An 18,763-nucleotide genomic window follows, 5' to 3' on the forward strand; every position below is an offset into this window, starting at 1 on the left:
TGCCGCCTGCTGCAGGTTCGGGGGCAGAGCGCCCCGCAGGCCCCGCAGGCGGTCGCGCCATCCGAGGGCCCGGGCCGCTGTGGGGGCCGGCCCTTGGCGGCGGCTGGGAGCTCGGCGGCCGCGGGGGCCTCCGTGCGGAGGCGGGGAGCGGCTGGCGGCGGCGCGGGCGCGGGACCGCAGCGCGGGGAAGAAGGGCGGAGGACAGCTCGGCCCCACCCAGCCCGGACCCGGACCCTCTCCAGACGCCCAGTGCAATGATGCCGCCCGCAGAACCCTGCGGGAGGGGACCGGGAGGGCCCTTGGGGGCTGATGAAGGGGGCTCGGGGAAGGGGTCCCTGCGGGGGAGGACCCTCATGTGCTTTTGGATGACACGGGTTTTTATCCGGAGAGTTTGTGGGTCACGTTGGAAGAGCAAAATGCCTAGAGGGTGGGCAGACAGGACGGAGCTGGTGATTCCATCCTCCCCCGCGGAGTACGGGTCTAGCGCTTTTCATGCTTCTCCTGGCCTGGGCTTGCTGCGGGTTCAGGTGTTTCCGGGAGAGGAGGGGTCCGGTCTCGCAGACACCCCAGCCTCCCTGCTCCTGGCGGCCAGACACCCAGACACCCCAGCCTCCCTGCTCCTGACGGCCTGGGGTGGGACCAGCCGCTATCTGTGGCTGTTGATTGAAGGAAACTCCTCTCATCCCCGGGGGGTCCCTGCCCTACCTGGCAAGGGGAAGGACAGGGAGTCCTGTGCCAGGGGAATGGTGACAGGGTTCGAGAGTTCCTGACGAGGAGCTGGGGAGGGGCCTCTGCAGTGTCTGCCCCCTGCCCCCAGGCCCAACCCCGAGGGCTACAGTGCAAGCCTTTATCTGCCTTCCTGGAGACTGGGCCTCCTGGCCCAAGAAGAAGGCACTAAGGGTAGAGATACCTTAAGGTGGCCCCAACCAAAATCAGCACGTGGGTGTTTTTTACTCAAAGCGGGTAACTTTTCTGATTTTGTTATTTCAGGAAAAGGCCATGCCTAGAGCATTATATCCATCCTAGCACTAAGTCAAACGTGTACAGGCAAATCTCCATTTAATGCTTTATTTGGGAAGAAAGAATTGCAGTTCAGGGCATCCATGTAGACCAGGTGGTCCTCGGTATGTCGGAACAACACAGAAGGCTGGAGGTTTTATCAAAAGAAATGTCAGTATAGCTCTTTGAGAAAGTTTATTGGCACCGGGAAGGGTCCTGGGAGCTGGCAAGCTACAACTGGTGAGCAACCGGGCAGGCGAAATTATTCCTAGAGCTTCAGCAAGTTATCTCAGCAGTTATGGATAAAGCTGGTCTCAGCTTACAGCAGGCAGTTTCACCAGCTGGATGTGCAGAGAATTACATTACTAGATTAAAGTTATGTGCCTGGGGTGCTTTTATCCCTGGCTTCTTGACTTTTAATTGGGTGTGATAAGAATGACTTAATTTGGTGTAATCCACTTTCACAGCACTGAGCATACTTAGTATGTACTGGGGCTTGCTGAATTATCGGTGTGTACCCCGCCCCAGGAAGGTTAATGAAGTAGGATTACTACTTAAGCTAAGACCTTTATTAAAATTTTGTCCTCTGGCCAGGCGTGGTGGCTCACGCCTATAATCCCAACACTTTGGGAGGGCAAGGTGGAAGGATCGCTTGATCCCAGGAATTCAAGACCAGCCTGGGAAAAAACAGGTAGACCCCGTCTCTACAAAAAATAAAAAATTAGCTAGGCATGGTGGCACACGCCTGTGGTCTCAGCTACTCAGGAGGCTGAGATGCGAGGATCACTTGAGCCCAGGAGGTTGAGGCTGCAGTAGGTCACGCACACACCCCTGCCAGGAATTATCAGTCCTTGTCTGGATTTCCACAGCTCCAAAGATTTCCCGACTGTTTTTCAGTGCCCACAGTGCCTAGATCTAGACCTCAAATGAAGATTAACAAATGCCAGCTGGGCATGGTGGCACACCCCTGAAGTCTCAGCTACTCTGGTGGTTGACACAGGAGGATTGCTTGAAGCCCAGGAGTTTGAGGCTGCAGTGAGCTATGATCGCACCACTGTACTCCACCCTGCGTGACAGAGCAAGACTTCCGTCTATCAAAAAAAAAATTAAAACAAAAACAAATACCATTTGCCCAGTGAATAGTAATCTAAGGCCCAAGGAAAGATATATTGTAAAATATATTTTACATAATTCAGGCAGTATGAATTCTTAAGCACTGAGTTTCTGGGTTTGTGTCTAAAAAAATAGCAAAGCCATTGGCCAATGCAGTCAGCACATTGGTCCTTGGTTCAGATAGTGGTGAATTATATTACTCATGTCATCTTTCAGACAGTGTCTTGGGCCACAATATAGCTTTTAACCTTAGTTGCTTTTTCGTTTTTTAGAGAAATGTATCTTTGCATTCCCAACCCTCAGAATCCATGGGCACACTTGAATGACATTAACTCAAGGTAAATTGTCACTGGTGGGCCTGTGAATTGTGTGTAAGCTCAAAAGCATCACTTGACCTGAGTTTCTTTCCTGCCACGTCACTGAATTCTGACATAGAATCTCACTAAAATCCCCACCAGCAAGATTAAGAAGGCCCCCAGGAGCAAAAGCCCTCGCCGCAGCACCAGCTGTGTCCTGGACAACTTAGCACTGTCCTGTGGATGTTCCGGCAAAGGTTCTTCTTGGCACATCTGCTGATCCAACTGAGCCTCGCCCGTCTTTCCAACATCATTCATTAAAATTCCTTCATGGTTTTCAGGGCACCCTGGGAGGAAAAAGGACCTTAGCAGCTTAAAAGGGATTTTTTTTTTTTCATTTGTATAAAGGGCTATGTATAAAAGGAATATGTGCTAGTAGCTGAGAGAAAGTTAATTCAGGACGCTATTGCTACAGTGAATAAATAAAAGAAATCCTATCCCAGAGTGCCTCTCCACTCACTCTTTCACAAACACCGATGATCCTACCGGGGCTGGCTTGGCTGCTCCAGGGAGCGCTCTCCCAGGAGCTAGAGAAATAAGGTAGCCCTCTCCATTAAACTTCACAGGGAAGCCCTCTCCATTAAAATTCACAGGGATTACAGGCAAGAGCCATCATGCCTGTAATCCCAGCAGTTTGGGAGGCTGAGGCAGGCAGATCACCTGAGGTCGGGAGTTAGAGACCAGCCTGACCAATATGGAGAAACCCCGTCTCTCTACTAAAAATAGAAAATTAGCCGGGCATGGTGGCGCATGCCTGTAATCCCAGCTACTCGGGAGGCTGAGGCAGTGAGGCAGGAGAATCGCTTGAACCCAGGAGGCGGAGGTTGCAGTGAGCCAAGATGGTGCCATTGCACTCTAGCCTGGGCAACGAGAGCAAAACTCTGTCTCCAAAAAAAAAAAAAAAAGAAGATTCACAGGGGAAATTTTCAAGGAGCCAACACCAATTTAATAAGCATTTCAGACAAAACACAAAGGAGAAACAACCTAAGAAATAATTCAAGGCTGGGTGTGATGGCTCACGCCTGTAATTCCAACACTTTGGGAGGCTGAGGTGGGAGGATCCCTTGAGCCCAGAAGCTCAAGACCAGCCTGGGCAACATAGTGATACCTCATCTCTACAAACAAAAACTTCACTGGGCATGATGGCGCATGCCTATAGTCCCGACTACTTGGGAGGCAGAGGTGGGAGAATCACTTGAGCCCAGGAGTTCGAGGCTGCAGTGAGCTATGATTGTAATACTGCAGTCCAGCCTGAGTGACCAAGAGAGACCTAGTGTCCAAAAAAAAAGAAAGGAAGAAAGAATACAAGGCTATTCACAGAATGGGAGAAAGATGTGACTGTTCACATCAAAGGGCCTACTAAGTATTGAAGGAGTGCAGGGAATTTCAACCCCAAGATATGGCTCCCTCCTATAATGAGTATTTTAAATTAAAAACTCTTTAGAGATCAACAGGCCTTGAAAGAGACATTTCCCCGTCCTACATAAAAGCCAGACAAACCCACCAAGAAGAATGATTGCCAAACCTTTCACAAAATAATGCCAGTCTCTCAGGTTCATTCGACTTCCAAAGAGAACCAGTCCCTCCACCCTGCCCCCAACTGATTCATTCTGCCAAATGTCCATTCATTTTCCCTGGTAATCATTTACTATCCCTCAACAGAAGCACCAAATGCCCCATCTCCTCTCTCCCCTCTGAAAGTTGGTTATATGCGTGTTGGGCCTCACTACGAGGTTGGGTAATCACTGTGATTCTTCCCTTGTGCATGGTTGAATACATTTGTATGTCTTTTATTGATCAGCCTTATTATAAGTTGATTTTTCAGTGAACCATCGGAGGGCAAGGGGAAAGCTTCTCCTTCACAGTTTCAAGCAGATAATGACTCACATCTAGACTTAGTGTCATGACACTTCAGAACAGTCAGAGTAATAGGCCAGGCATGGTGGTTCACACCTGTAATCCCAACACTTTGAGAGTCTAAAGCAGGAGGATTGCTCGAATCCAGAAGTTCAAGACCAACCTGGGCTGCAAAGCAAGACCTGGTCTCTACAAAAATATTAAAGGGTTAGCTGAGCATAGTGGCACGCACCTGTAAACCCAGCTACTCGGGAGGCTAAAATGGGAGGATTGCTTGAGCCCAGGAGTTTTGAGACTGCAGTGAGCTATAATTGCACCACTGCACTCCAGCCTACGTGACAGAACAAGACCCTATCTCAAAAAAAAAAAAAAAAAAAAAGGAATAATAATAAGAAAATATCCTAAAATGAAGGCAGATTACATAATGGCACAAGAATAAGCTTGGCCATCCCACTTCCTAATGAGCATAAGTGGATGAATGTTAGGAATGTAGCAATATCCTCAGAGTTCTGAAAGAAAATCATTTTGAACAGAGTCATATCAGCTCACTCTTAACAAAATGCTTTCCCTGGTCAGGCAGTCCTAGGTGCTTCTCAACCCCAGTAGGGGTAGTATGAAGTAAGTGCCATTGTTAGGCCGGGTGCAGTGGCTCACGCCTGGAATCCCTGGAATCCCAGCACTCATGCCTCATGCCTGTAATCCCTGTAATCCCAGCACTCATACCTCTAATCCCAGCACTTTGGGAGGCTGAGCCAGGTGGATCACTTGAGTTGTTCAAGAAAAGTCTGGCCAACATGGTGAAACCTGGTTTCTGCTAAAAATACAAACATTAGCCGGGCGTGGTGGCACACACTTGTAATCCCAGCTACTCGGGAGGCTGAGGCAGGAGAATCACTTAAACCTGGGAGGTAGAGGTTGCAGTGAGAAGCCACTGAACTCCAGCCTGGCAACAGAGATAAGTGCTATTGTCAGGCAGGTTTCACAAATCAGGGAAACTGGTAAGATGGTGGAAAACATCGACCAACCCTTCCCTGAAGATCATTGTAGAATCTGAATAAAACAAATTAAATATCATCTTGAAGGCATCAGAATGCAAACGATGTAATGAAGAGTCACCAGGGCAAGGTCCAGGGGATAAAGGAAACCCAGAGGGGCCGCCCAGCCTCTAGGGCTGCCTCGGATCAGAGTTCATTCAGATCAGAGAGATCAGAGGATGCAGGTCAGGGACAGCTACATCCAGATCACGTGACGGAGACGCTGATCAGGGCTTTGAGGACTTGGGTACCTACCAAGAATCAGGCTCTGGCAAGCCTTCTGTATTTGAGGTTAGAACCCCAAAGGGCTGCATCCAAGACTTAAGGATGAACCACTCTGGGTGCGGTGGCTCACACCTGTAATCCTAGCACTTTGGGGGGCCGAGGAGGGCAGATCACTTGTGGTCAGGAGTTCGAGACCAGCCTGACCAACATGGTGACACCCCACATCCACTAAAAATACAAAAGTTAGCCAGGTGTGGTGGTACGTGCCTATAATCGCAGCTACTCAGGAAGCTGAGGCAGGAGAATTGCTTGAACCCGAGAGACGGAGCTTGCAGTGAGCAGAGATCACGCCACCGCACTCCAGCCTGGGCGACAGAGCAAGACTCCATCTCAAAAAAAAAAAAAAAGCATGAACCAGAAGAAGTAAACCAAGCCTTGAACACCTTCAGGTCGGCTGGATGCTGCAGAAAGCTCCATTTCCAAGATTGCCCTAGACTGCTGGTCACCCTCAGTGTCCAAAAGAAGCAAAAGAAAATCCTCTCTGAAGACAAATAGACAACATCCTTTCAGGCTGAAGTTACTTCTGTGAACAATTTTCAAATATAAAGTCTGGAATATAATCAAAGATAACCAGGTCAGGTGTGGTGGCTCATGCCTGTAATCCCACTGCTTTGGGAGGCCAAGGCAGGAGGATCGCTTGAGCCCAAGATGTAGAGGCTGCAGTGAGCTACCATCGTACTACTGCACACCAGCCTGGGCAACAGAGTGAGACCCTGTCTCTATTTAAAAAAAACTTTTTAAATTTTTTTTATTTTATTTATTTATTTTTTTGAGATGGGTCTCGCTCTGTCGCCCAGGCTGGAGTACAGTGGCACAGTCTCCGCTCACTGCAAGCTCTGCCTCCCGGGTTCACGCCATTCTCCTGCATCAGCCTCCCGAGTAGCTGGGACTACAGGCGCCCGCCACCTCGCCCGGCTAATTTTTTGTATTTTTAGTAGAGACAGGGTTTCACCGTGTTAGCCAGGATGGTCTCGATCTCCTGACCTTGTGATCCGCCCACCTCGGCCTCCCAAAGTGCTGGGATTACAGGCGTGAGCCACTGTGCCCGGCCTAATTTTTTTTTATTTTAAAAAATTAATTTAAATTAAAATCAAAGATAACCAGACACACAGCACAGGAGCCTAGACAACATGAATGAAAACTGGCAGAAACAACACAATTGACCATTGACAGCATATCAGACAGTCTATGAAATCAAAGGGTTTAAATGATAAAGGAGCAAGGATTACTGGGAGTGGGTGGCTAACTGCCTAACGGGCCAGGAATCGGGGGACGGGGATTACTTAACTGACTGAAGAAAACCATAACCACATTTGCATGATGTGCATCACAAGCAAAGGTCCAAGCAAATAACCTGTTTAAAGTCCACAAGTGTCTGCCCGATGAACAGCAGGGACCCCATTAAAACAAACAAATGTCAGTTTCCAAGCTATGGTAGAAGCACAGTATCTCCAAGTGTTGGAAATGCCTGGAAAGTGCTTGCAGAAATTAGGGGAGGCACTGGGGAGCTTTCAGTCATCTATAGCAGTCTACTAATGTGTGGAATTAAAGTAAATAAACTTGAAGTCAGTTTACCTTGAATTGGTTGTTACTTGACTTTATCATGTGTTTCTGAAACACTATTGGCCTATTTAAGTAAGAGCTCATAGCAGCAAATCTAGCTGTGTCTCACGAACAGCCCCTCCAGTCCCACCTAGACAGCCCTATCCAAGGGCTGAGGGAGTCATATCATACCTGGGTGAAACGGGTCCTGAGGGAGAGCGGAATTCCCACTCCGAGCCACGTCTGCTTTCAAATTGGCGTGTACCTGAGCCTGGAAAATGAAACTCAGTCAGTCCTTCAGGCTTCACGATGGTGTTAATAAGGTATTTTACTTGACTGTCTAGTTTAGGAAAAGCCAAGCCATTTTCCTTAATTGGCATGTACAGCTGAAGCTCCTCTTATTCACAGGTCATCTTTCATACAGATTGAAATGGGACCAGGCTCAGTGCTCACACCAGTTATCCCAGCACTTTGGGGGGCTGAGGAGGGAGGATTGCTTGAGCCCAGGAATTCAAGGCCAGCCTGCGCAACACAGCAAGACCCCATCGCAACTAAAAAATTAAAAACAAAAAACAAAAAAAAACCCAGCCAGGCATGGTGGCATATGTCTGTATTCCCAACTACTCGGGAGGCTGAGACAGGAGGATCACTTGAGCCCAGGAGGTTAAGACTCCAGCAAGCTGTGATCCTGCCACTACAGTCCAGCCTGGGTGACAGAGTGAGAGCCTGTCTCTTAAGAAAAAGGAAACAGAAAAGGTTGAAATGGGGTCCATGAGAGGGAAGGTGGCATGGGAACAGTACAGGGTGAGGGAGACAGGGACAAGAGAGGGACCAAGATCATTTGGAACTCTCCCTTCTTTTTACTTTATCTCTTTTTTTTTTTTTTTTAATTTTTATTTGTAGAGACAGGGTCTCGCTCCATCACCCAGGCTGGGGTGCAGTGGTGCAATCACAGCTCACCGCAGCCTCGAACTCTTGGGCTCAAGCGATCCTCCTGCCTCAGCCTCCTGAATAGCTGGGACTACAGGCATAAGCCACCGTACCTCGACTCATTTCATTTTTCTACCACCTATTTCTAGACCTCACACTGACCCTAGAAAGTTGAAGGGAAGGATGCACACAAGCACCTTAACAAAACATTTGGTAATCATAAAAACGACATCAGGATGACTTTGATGCATCGCGCCTTTCTCTCCAGTTATAATTCTTGTCCTGAAATTGGATTTTCCTGCACAAGGGTGGCAGCCTGGCATGGGAGACAAGGAAGAAAGGAGCCCCCTGTTTTTCTGGGAATGGATAAAGCCGGGGTCATCTGGCCCTTCACATCTGAACTGTCTAGTTAAAACAACAAGAAAAATAGTATTTGTGAGATAAGAATAAAGAAAATGAGAAAAGAACTTTCCGAAAGAAAAAAGGGAGAGCCAGATCAGATCCCGTTTTTCTAGGAGAGGAACCTTTACCGGGACAGAATGAACATAGTTACCTGCTGACACGCTTTTTTCCAATTTAGCTGAATAATAAAGCCTAGAAAACACACAGCTTGAAAGACTGTACAGATGATGATCCCTGACCACAGACCTAGAAATAGAAATATTTAATAGAAGTTAATTCCATAGAAAACCGGCTGCCCCTGGGGAGTATGTTTTGTCTATCTCACTTCTATCAGCCATACTTAATATCTGCTTTCATGGCTGAGGTGGAGCCCACAGTGGGCCACAGACCTCTACCCTGCTCCTCCTCGGGCTTCCAGAAGGTTCCAGAAGGTGCTGGAAAGCCCAGTACTCCCTGAGGCCACCCCCAAAAGGGCCATCTCTTTTGGTTCAGGATTTCGGAACAAATATTCAGAGGATATTTTTAGCCTTACTGATTATGATGCTTGAATATTAAGAAAAATGCCAGTTACAAGGAAATTAAAATTTCCCAGGACCAACTACTTCTGCCCTAGTTTCCTCAAAAAAGGGGACTAACATATAAAAAAAAAAGCAGAAATCACTAGCCATATAAATTACTAATGTTCTCTCCCTCAGAGTTCCTGCCAGACCTTGGACCTTAACTTGCTTCTGACACAGACTTTGCTGGAAGCTTCCAGAGCAGGGCTGGGCACCCAGAGATGACTGGAGAACACCAAAGGCAGGCCAGGTGGGAACGGATGGCGGGAAAAGCCCTGTGGATCTCAAGGCACCACACAGGGCACAGAGGGAGACCCCAGGTGAGGAACGTTTTTTGGTCAATAGTAAACTAACGGAAGAACAAAAAGCTTCAACAATAACCAAAAGACAAGGGCCTGACCGTAATAAAAACAGACCTATGCCTCACAACGTGCAGTATCCTGCCCAAGAACCCACCCCCTATCTACAATAAACCCAGGAAGCCAGCCTTCCCTAAATCAGGCTCGCAGGAAGCAAGATTGCCTCTGGTGAAAATCCAGGAAGCTAACCAGTAACTTACTGTAACGATTGGCCCCAGATGGCCAGGACTTGATTAGCAACTGACAGCTTCCCTAATTTTGGTCTGCACTTCCAACTTAGAACCAACCAGAGAAAGTAAAATACATCCCCCCCTAACCAATCACATGAGGCCCATTTCTAGTCAGCTACCTCCAGCATCCCTCAGATCAACAACCTCCACTCAGGGCACACCTGCAGCCTCCCCTTTTATCCACGGTGACGCTTTCCCACTCCTTTGCCTGCCTTTGAGTCTCTGCCCAAATGCAAGTGGTGGCGGCCAACACCCTTGCTGAGAATACACAGCCTTTGCTGGTCTTGCTTGGTTGGTCCTGGTTGATTTCCACAGCTGTCCAGATCTATGTAAGGGTTAAGGTGCCTAGTCTGGGTTCCTGGTTTATGGATTTGGTACAGGGTTTATAGCTCTGTTTTCTTAGTACCAATCACATTTTCAGGTATGACCAACCTGCCCTTTTGTTTGTTTGTTTGTTTGCTTTTTAGAGGCAGGGTCTTGCTCTGCTGCCCAGGCTGGAGAGCAGTGGCATGACCACAGCTCAATGCAGCCTCCAACTCCTGGAATCAAGTGATCCTCCGCCTTGGCCTCCCAAAGCGCTAGGATTATAGGTATGAGTCACTGCGCCCAGCCTAGCCTGCTCTTAGAATAGTATAGTTTGTGCCACCTGCTAGTCCTATAAAAAATTAGTAAAAGCAAGCTACTGGCTTCCACTTACAAATCCAGTGTTCTCAGTACATAGAAACTACAAGCTCACCCAAACCATCTTAAACAGGAAATAACCAGCTACCTCCAGCTATAATCTGAAAGTTATGAATTAGATTTCCAATAATTTTAGCACACATCATTTAAAAGATTTCTATTTGACCCGACCTAGGAGCCCAAAGTAGGATGGTTATTAGAATCTCATGGGCAAGGTCCAGGAATTTACATATTTACAAAGTCTCCCAGGGATTCTGAGGGTCATTATGATTTCCTGGGGTTGCTTCTGAGAACCTGCAGAATTCTGATGCTCTCCTAGACACCTTGTGTAGGTATACTGCATACCATACCATAGGAGATACAATACTCAAAACCAATTCATACCACACTTTCTTCTAATAGGTGGGTGGAGGGATTGACTACAGTCTTCTCATAGAGCCCTCATATCCCCAGGGCCCCTACCATTTCTTTTCAGTGATTCTCAACTTCCTCTTCTACTTTGCACAATTAGTTGTTTTTGTTTTTTTTTTTAAGATAAAGTCTCACTCTGTTGCCCAGGCTGGAGTACAGTGGTGCCATCTTGGCTCACTGCAGCCTCCGCTTCCCAAGTTCAAGCAATTCTTGTGCCTCAGCCTCCCAAGTAGCTGGGACTACAGGCGCGCACCACCACACCTGGCTAATTTTTGTACTTTTAGTAGAGACGGGGTTTCGCCATGTTGCCCAGGTTGGTCTCGAACTCCTAACCTCAAGTGAACCGCCCACCCCAGCCTCCCAAAGTGCTGGAATTACAGGCATGAGCCACTGTGCCTGGCCTAGATATATTTTGTTAAATGAATAGGTGAGCCAAGGACAGCACCTGGGATATAGATGGATTTATATTTCAAAGCAGGTTCCTCATGCCTGTAATCCCAGATACTTGGGAGGCAAAAGTGGGAGGATCACTTGAGTCAAGGAGTTTGAGACCAGCCTGGGCAACATAGCAAGACCCCATCTGTAAAAAATGAAACAAGGGAATAAAGTAGATTCCTCTTCTGAAAAAGTTGAACTCTGTAGAGTAGAATGATGGTTACCAGGGACTGGTGGCAAGGAGGGGAGGGTGTGGGAACAGGGACTTGTTAAGGTACAAAGTTTCTGATAGACAGGAAGAATAAGTTTTGAGATCAATTGCACACCAAGGTGATTAGTCAAGGTACTGTACATTTCAAATTAACTAGGTAAATTTCAAATGTCTCACCATTAAAAAAAGTGGTGATAAGTATGTTAATTAGCTTGATCTAATTGTTCCACATTCTATACATATATCAAAATACCACTCTGTACCCCATAAATGCAAACAATTATAATTTGTCAATTTAAAACTTAAAAGATATAACATAAAAAAGAGAATTTAAAGTATTTCCTTAATATTTTATACTGATTGCCTGTTGCAATAATATTTTAGATATATTGTGTTACATAAAATACATTACTTTAAAAATAAAAATAAATTAAGATTCCTATAATATTTGTATTAGCTAGGCAATGGCAAACCCAAAACATGAATCATACCAGAAACTCAGCTAAATAATTTTCTGCACTATCATGCAAGCCCAATGAACTTTGCATTGGCAATTCTATTCTTTGAACAACTCCTGTATTTTTAATTAAAATATTATTGAACTTGAGAAAAATGTGCCACATAAAGGAACATACTGAACTGGAAGTTCCCTGTAGCTATCAGTTGACTTCTCTCCACCTCTGAGCCTGCCAAGTACAAATGGATCAAAACAAGCCTCGCTTTAAGTCGGTCACTACTCACCCCAAAGATAAATGTCCAGGTTTTCATATCATCATTTATTAACTGCCAATGTATTCCAAATTATTATTTTAGAAATCAAAGCTGGGCAGTCATTTATTTCTATACTTTTTAAAACGATTAGCTGGTAATTTCAGATGCTGTTCATTACGTTTTTTCTTCCAAATGTGGGAAAGTGCTTAAGTCCACCCTCTTCCTTCTGTGCTGTTCACACCGACCACGTGCATGGCCTTGTGAGGAGACCCACAGGCACAGAGCTGAGGCTGTGCAAGGAGGGAGGTGGAGGCTGCGGAGTGTAATGAGGGTGATGAGAAGGGCACTGGCCACCCGTTGCCCTCCAAGGATCCAGCCACGCTGCTTGGTGAACACACGGGGCGCTGCTCTAGGGTGCACAGGGCCACCGTGAGTGCTGACCCTGCGGCACCCCACGCACGCAGGACAGACCGCCTACGATGGCCTCAGCCCTGCACAGCCACCCACAGGGGATCACACGCTGTCTCCAAAGAACAGCATGGAACATGCAAAAGGGAAGCTTCCGAATGCTTCTTCAGCGTTTCCTACTGACGCCTCCTTTAGAGAAGTGAGGGCTGGATGATTCAGGATAGGAGGTGAGTAGAAAGGGCATCCGTGCTCAAGTGTGTCAGCATGGAAGATCGCCCGCAGGGGTGCGAGGGGCAGGACAATGCACCCTTGGGGCCCTGGCTAGAGCTGGAGGCCACCTCCTGAACGCTGTCTGCGCTCTCTAACAAGACACAGAATGGACGTCGGTGAGTTGCCAAGTTTCAGAGGTGAGCCTCAGTCAAAGGCCTGTGTGCTCCGACAGTCATTTCCTGGACTGGTGAGCAGCTAAGCCCTGCCTGCACAGGTTAGAGCTTACCCATCACTCCAAGTTTGGTTGCAAACATCAGCGTGATCCCGATGGGGAGGCCAACCACGTAGTACCCAACGGTATTCACAATGGCTCCAACCTTCTGATTTCCACTCCCCCTCAGAACGCCACCGCTCGTGCACTGCAGGCAGAGAGCATTCCATCAGTCGGCGCTCCTGAAACACTCCCATCTCGTGAGCACTTCATTTCTGTGGGACTCGGACGCTAAAACCCATAAGGTGACAGTATCCTTCTAAACAAAACATGATAACAATATTCAATCTTCCTACCTACCCTGACCTGTCCTCTCAGCTGAAATTTACCACCATCAGAAGAAATCCATAGATCACAACAGGGCTTAGGGAACTACTACATAATACTTACAGCAAGAGCTTCGAAGAGGTGGGAAACAGCATAAATTGGAACCACCTGAGCCACCAGATTAATAATGTCTCTGTTAGGAAAAAGAAAGCACATGGTGATTAGGAGACAAAGTGGAGAAAGAAGTATATAGCTTTCTAGCTGGGCGCAGTGGCTCATGCCTGTAATCTCAGCACTTTGGGAGACTGAGGCGGGAGGATCACCTGAGGTCAGGAGTTTGAGACCAGCCTGGCCAACATGGCGAAACCCCGTATCTACTAAAAATATAAAATTAGCCAGGCCTGGTGGCAGGTACCTGTAATCCCAGCTACTCAAGAGGCTGAGGCAGGAGAATCACTTGAACCCAGGAGGCGGAGGTTGCAGTGAGCTGAGATCGCACCACTGCACTTCAGCCTGGATGACAGAGCGAGACTGTCTCAAAAAAAAAAAAAAAAAAAAAAAAAGGATATAGCTTTCTGCATATTACAAACATGCACATGCACTGAGGCCAGCAGCCTAGTCAGGGACAGTTCTCCTGTTGCTGGGCCCATGGAGGAAACTAACTGCATGTTTTATCTCACGACTTTTAGAAAAAAATATGCAGCACCACATCCTTGTCTTCAGGAGATATGTTCCAAGACCCCCAGTGGATGCCTGAAATCGCAGAGAGGACTGAACCCTAAATACATTGTTTTCCTTATACACATACACACCTATGAGAATGTTAATTTATAAATTGGGCACAGTAAGAGAGTAACAACAGTAGTAATAAAGTAGGCCACAACCACATGCCGGCATCACTACTTTTGTGCTTTGGGGCTGTTACTAGCACTGTGATACCAAAACAGTCCATCTGAAATAACTAGCAGGTGGAAAGCACGCACAGCGTGGAGACGTTGGACAAAGGGATGATTTCACGTCCCAGGGGGGATGTGAGATTTCCTCCTAATACTCATAACAGCATGCAATTGAAAACTTATGAATTGTTTATTTCTGGAATTTTCCACTTAAGATTTTCAGGGACCGGTCATGGTGGCTCACGCCTGTAATCCCAGCACTTTGGGAGGCCGAGGCGGGTGGATCACAAGGTCAGGAGATCGAGACCACCCTGACTAACACAGTGAAACCCCATCTCTACGAAAAATATAAAAATTAGCCGGCTGTGGTGGCGGGCGCCTGTAGTCCCAGCTACTCAGGAGGCTGAGGCAGGAGAATGGCATAAACCTGGGAGGCGGAGCTTGCAGTGAGCCGAGATCACGCCACTGCACTCCAGCCTGGGCGACAGAGCGAGACTCCGTCTCAAAAAAAAAAAAAAAAGATTTTCAGACCAAAATTGACTGCAGGTGACTAAACCTTGGAAAGCAAAACCGAGGATAGAGGGGCTACTGCAAAGTCCATGTGGTCAGTATAGACAAATCAAGTGATTTGACGACACCCCTTCCCCATTCCCCACCAGCTGAAAAAAAATTTGGCTGGGGACAGTAGCACACATCTATCATCCCAGCAAGTTTGGATGCTATGATCATCCCTCTTTTAAGACGATGCCACAGGCCGAGTCTGACTGTGTCTCTTAGTAAACTGAGTGAAGCGCTACAGAGTAAAGATTAAGTTTCCTCTATGGAATGAAGGTTGGTAAAAGGCCATAGATATATTCTGTAGAATTATCCTTGGTTCCTAGAAATGGCACCCCTAAAGCTAGAGACTTGGATTCTAAGCCCTACACATGAAGGGAGATGAAAAAATGCTGCCCTGACCTGTGGAAGCAAGAAATCCACAACACCCTTGGAGTGAGTTTGGTCACTCCAATCTAGAACCTGGAAGATTATCTGCCAATAAATACTTGTTTAATTACTAAATAAGAAATCCAGCACTGGGCTGGGCACGGTGGCTCACGCCTGTAATCCCAGCACTTCAGGAGGTCAAGGCGGGTGGATCACCTGAGGTCAGGAGTGCGAGACCAGCCTAACCAACATGGAGAAATCCCGTCTCTACTAAAAATACAAAATTAGCAGGTGTGGTGGTGCACGCCTGTAATCCCAGGTACTCGGGGGGCTGAGGCAGGAGAATCGCTTGAAACCAGGAGGCAGAGACTGCGGTGAGCCGAGATCGTGCCATTGCACTCCAGCCTGGGCAACAAGAGCGAAACTCCGTCTCAAAAATAAAAAAAGAAATCCAGCACTGAACAAGATGATCACTTCTTCCTCACCAGAAAGGACAGAAATATAATTATTTTATTCAAATTTTATTTTCGGAATAGGTAACATGCACATGGTCAAAAAATGGTACAATATGAACAAGATAGTAAGCAAAGTCTTACGACTGCAATGCCCTTCCAGTTTGCCCCAGTACCAGCCCTGCCTCCTCCAGGTAACAATGCTTAGCACGTTCCATGTTTGTGTAGTGTCTATGAAAATATAAGCAAATACAAATGTATATTCTTAATTTTCCTTTCTATATTCTATCATTTCACATGCAGCATTCTCTATATGATGTTCTGCACCTTGCTTTTTCCACCTGAGATATTATATTCACTTTTTTTTTTGAGACACTGTCACCCAGGCTGGAGTGGAGTAGTACAATCATGGCTCACTGCAGCCTCAACTTCTCAGGCTCAAGTGATCCTCCCACCTCAGCCTCTTGAGTAGCTAGGACTACAGGTACACACCACCATGCCCAGCTAAATTTTATTTTTTGTAGAGATGGGGTTTCACCATGTTGTCCAGGCTGGTCTCGAACTCCTGGGCTCAAGTGATCCTTTTGCCTCAGTCTCCCAAAGTGTTGGGATTACAGGCATGAGCCACTGCGCCTGGCCTATATTCACTTTTATATTTCACCAAAATATATTCTTTTCAATGTGCTGCTAAATTCTGTCTAATAATATTTTTATTTTGGATTTTTAGATTGGTATTAATACATAAGAATGATCTGTGGCCAGGCGCGGTGGCTCAAGCCTATAATCCCAGCACTTTGGGAGGCCGAGACGGGTGGATCACGAGGTCAGGAGATCGAGACCATCCTGGCTAACCCGGTGAAACCCCATCTCTACTAAAAAGACAAAAAACTAGCCGGACGAGGTGGCGGGCGCCTGTAGTCCCAGCTACTCGGGAGGCTGAGGCAGGAGAATGGCGTAAACCCGGGAGGCGGAGCTTGCAGTGAGCTGAGATCCGGCCACTACACTCCAGCCTGGGCGACAGAGCGAGACTCCGTCTCAAAAAAAAAAAAAAGAATGATCTGTGATTTTCTTTTTCATGTACAAACTTTGGCAGATTTTGGCACCAATGTTATATTTGCTTCATAAACAGAATGCGAAGTTTTCCTTTTCCTGTGCTCTGGGAAATTTTGTTTGATCTGTGTTTGCAATTCCCTATGTTTTGAAGATTTGATAAAATCATCCTTTGGAACCTTCTGGCATTGTGCTTTTTGACATTTTAAAATAGCTTTCTCTTATTTCTTACCAGGAAATCAGTTTATTTAGACCTTCTATCTTTTCTAGGGTATATCCTGATCAATTATTTCCCCAGAAACTTATCTGTTTATTCCAGGTTTTTAGATTCCCTTGGAAAAAGTCGTGCAAAGTAGTCTCTTAGGATTTTAAAAAACGATTGTGGTCAGTAGTAACGTCCTCCTTTCTTTGCTAGAGGTGATTAAGTTAGGTAGAGGTTGAGCTCTTTCACCGATTGTACCCGTCCCCTGTGATTAAGTTAGGTAGAGGTTGAGCTCTTTCACCGATTGTACCAGATTGGGTCGGATCCTGGTCACCTTCCAAGTAATTTGATTGTTGAGCTTCTGATGTTTCCTTATCTCATCAGTTCTATAGTTTGTGGGCCTCTTGTTTTTCATTCTTTTCCTGCGCTCTATGGTTTCCCAAGTGGACAGATTCAGAGTCCAGTGTCTACCATATTCCTTCTGAAACCATCCGTCTATCCTGGTCCTCATAAAGGTCATCCTGATTCCCTTTGTGAAAAAAGCCAACTACTTACCATCACCTTCCCCATTCATTCTGAGTGAGGGAGCTATAAACATCTTTTTATTTGTTTGTTTGTTTGAGACAGAGTCTCACTCTGTTGCCCAGGCTGGAGTGCAGTGGCCGGATCTCAGCTCACTGCACCCTCCGTCTCCCAGGTTCAAGCGATTCTCCTGCCTCCGCCTCCTGAGTAGCTGGGATTGCAGGTGTGCCTCACCACACCTGGCTAATTTTTTTTCTTTTTTTTTTGTATTTTTAGTAGAGACAGGGTCTCCCCATGTTGACCAGCTGGTCTTGAACTCCTGAACTCAGGCAATCCATCCACCTCTGCCTCCTAAAGTGTTGGGATTACAGGAGTGAACCACCGTGCCTGGCCTAAACATCTTATTTCCCAGTAACAAAATAGCTGAAGCTGAAAAATGAAAACCAACGATCTGAAGTCAAAAGTCAAATGTGTGAAGAATAAACCATGAAATTAGTTCTGTCCACTCCACCAGCTTTCTGAATCCAGGAAGGCAAAGTCCATTTGCATCTTGTAACTGCTGACAAAGGTGTCCCAAATAAGAAGCATCCCCATAAAGTTTCTACATAATCCGAATGTACACACCAGCATCACTGATGAAGGAAACAAATTCTGCAGAGCAGAAGGGACTTATCCAAGAATTCTTCAGTAATCAATCTGACTATGTGACTTTTGAGACAGCTCACTGGTGAGATTTTAACTTCAATTCAGTTTGACAAACATATTATGCAACTACTACAAACCGGGCAATTTGGCTGATACTAAGAAACCAAGAGGATTCTTATCATTGGAAACAAAATAATTAACTGAAAATGTAATTCATCATACTAAAAAGGGCTTTCCACTTTTAAAATACATGACCAGCAGAAGCATAAAATCATCACCAATGCCCATTAAGTTGGCATTGGAGATTATAAATCAGTTCCTACATCTAATATGTTCTTCCCAAGTAACATCAGTGGAGCCTCTGATCTTGCAAATGATTCAGACATCCCTGCTGCAACAACCACAGGCAGCCCCTCTGTGATAGCATCTATCCAAGTTAACCATTTCTTTTTTAAATTTTTGAGATGGAGTCTCACTCTTGTCACCTAGGCTGGAGTACAATGGCGGGATCTCAGCTCACTGCAACCTCCGCCTCCCAGGTTCCAGTGACTTTCCTGCCTCAGCCTCCCAAGTAGCTGGGATTACAGGCGTGTGCCACCATGCACAGCTAATTTTTGTATTTTTAGTGGAGATGGGGGTTTCACCGTGTTGCCCGGGCTAGTCTCGAACTCCTGACCTCAGGTGATCTGACCACCTTGACCTTCCAAAGTGCAAGGATTACAGGCGTGAACCACTGTGCCTGGCCTCTTTTTAAAAAACATTCCCAGTTTTAAAAAACTTTTTCTGCTGGCACCTTGCTCTTG

The 18,763-nt window shown here is 46.5% G+C and overlaps 1 protein-coding gene across 3 annotated transcripts in view; it reads right to left on the reverse strand.

The window, feature by feature from the left end:
- Nucleotides 1-1,052: 1,052 nt before the first annotated feature.
- The window catches only part of SLC47A1 (solute carrier family 47 member 1), a 47,297-nt gene continuing 29,586 nt past the window's right edge, over nucleotides 1,053-18,763 (reverse strand). For 2 of the 3 annotated variants that reach the window (XM_050763899.1, XM_050763900.1), the window contains 5 exons: nucleotides 13,393-13,462; nucleotides 13,018-13,150; nucleotides 8,670-8,764; nucleotides 7,379-7,457; nucleotides 1,053-2,755 (listed from right to left, as the gene is read on the reverse strand). In XM_050763899.1, the coding sequence (XP_050619856.1) occupies nucleotides 2,529-2,755; nucleotides 7,379-7,457; nucleotides 8,670-8,764; nucleotides 13,018-13,150; nucleotides 13,393-13,462 (604 nt within the window). In that variant the 3' untranslated portion in view covers nucleotides 1,053-2,528. The remainder of the gene's footprint in view (nucleotides 2,756-7,378; nucleotides 7,458-8,669; nucleotides 8,765-13,017; nucleotides 13,151-13,392; nucleotides 13,463-18,763) is intronic. The other variant, XM_050763901.1, reaches the window with a different exon arrangement.

The sequence above is a fragment of the Macaca thibetana genome, chromosome 16 (assembly GCF_024542745.1).
Source record: "Macaca thibetana thibetana isolate TM-01 chromosome 16, ASM2454274v1, whole genome shotgun sequence".
In the NCBI taxonomy this organism is placed as follows: Eukaryota; Metazoa; Chordata; class Mammalia; order Primates; family Cercopithecidae; genus Macaca; species Macaca thibetana.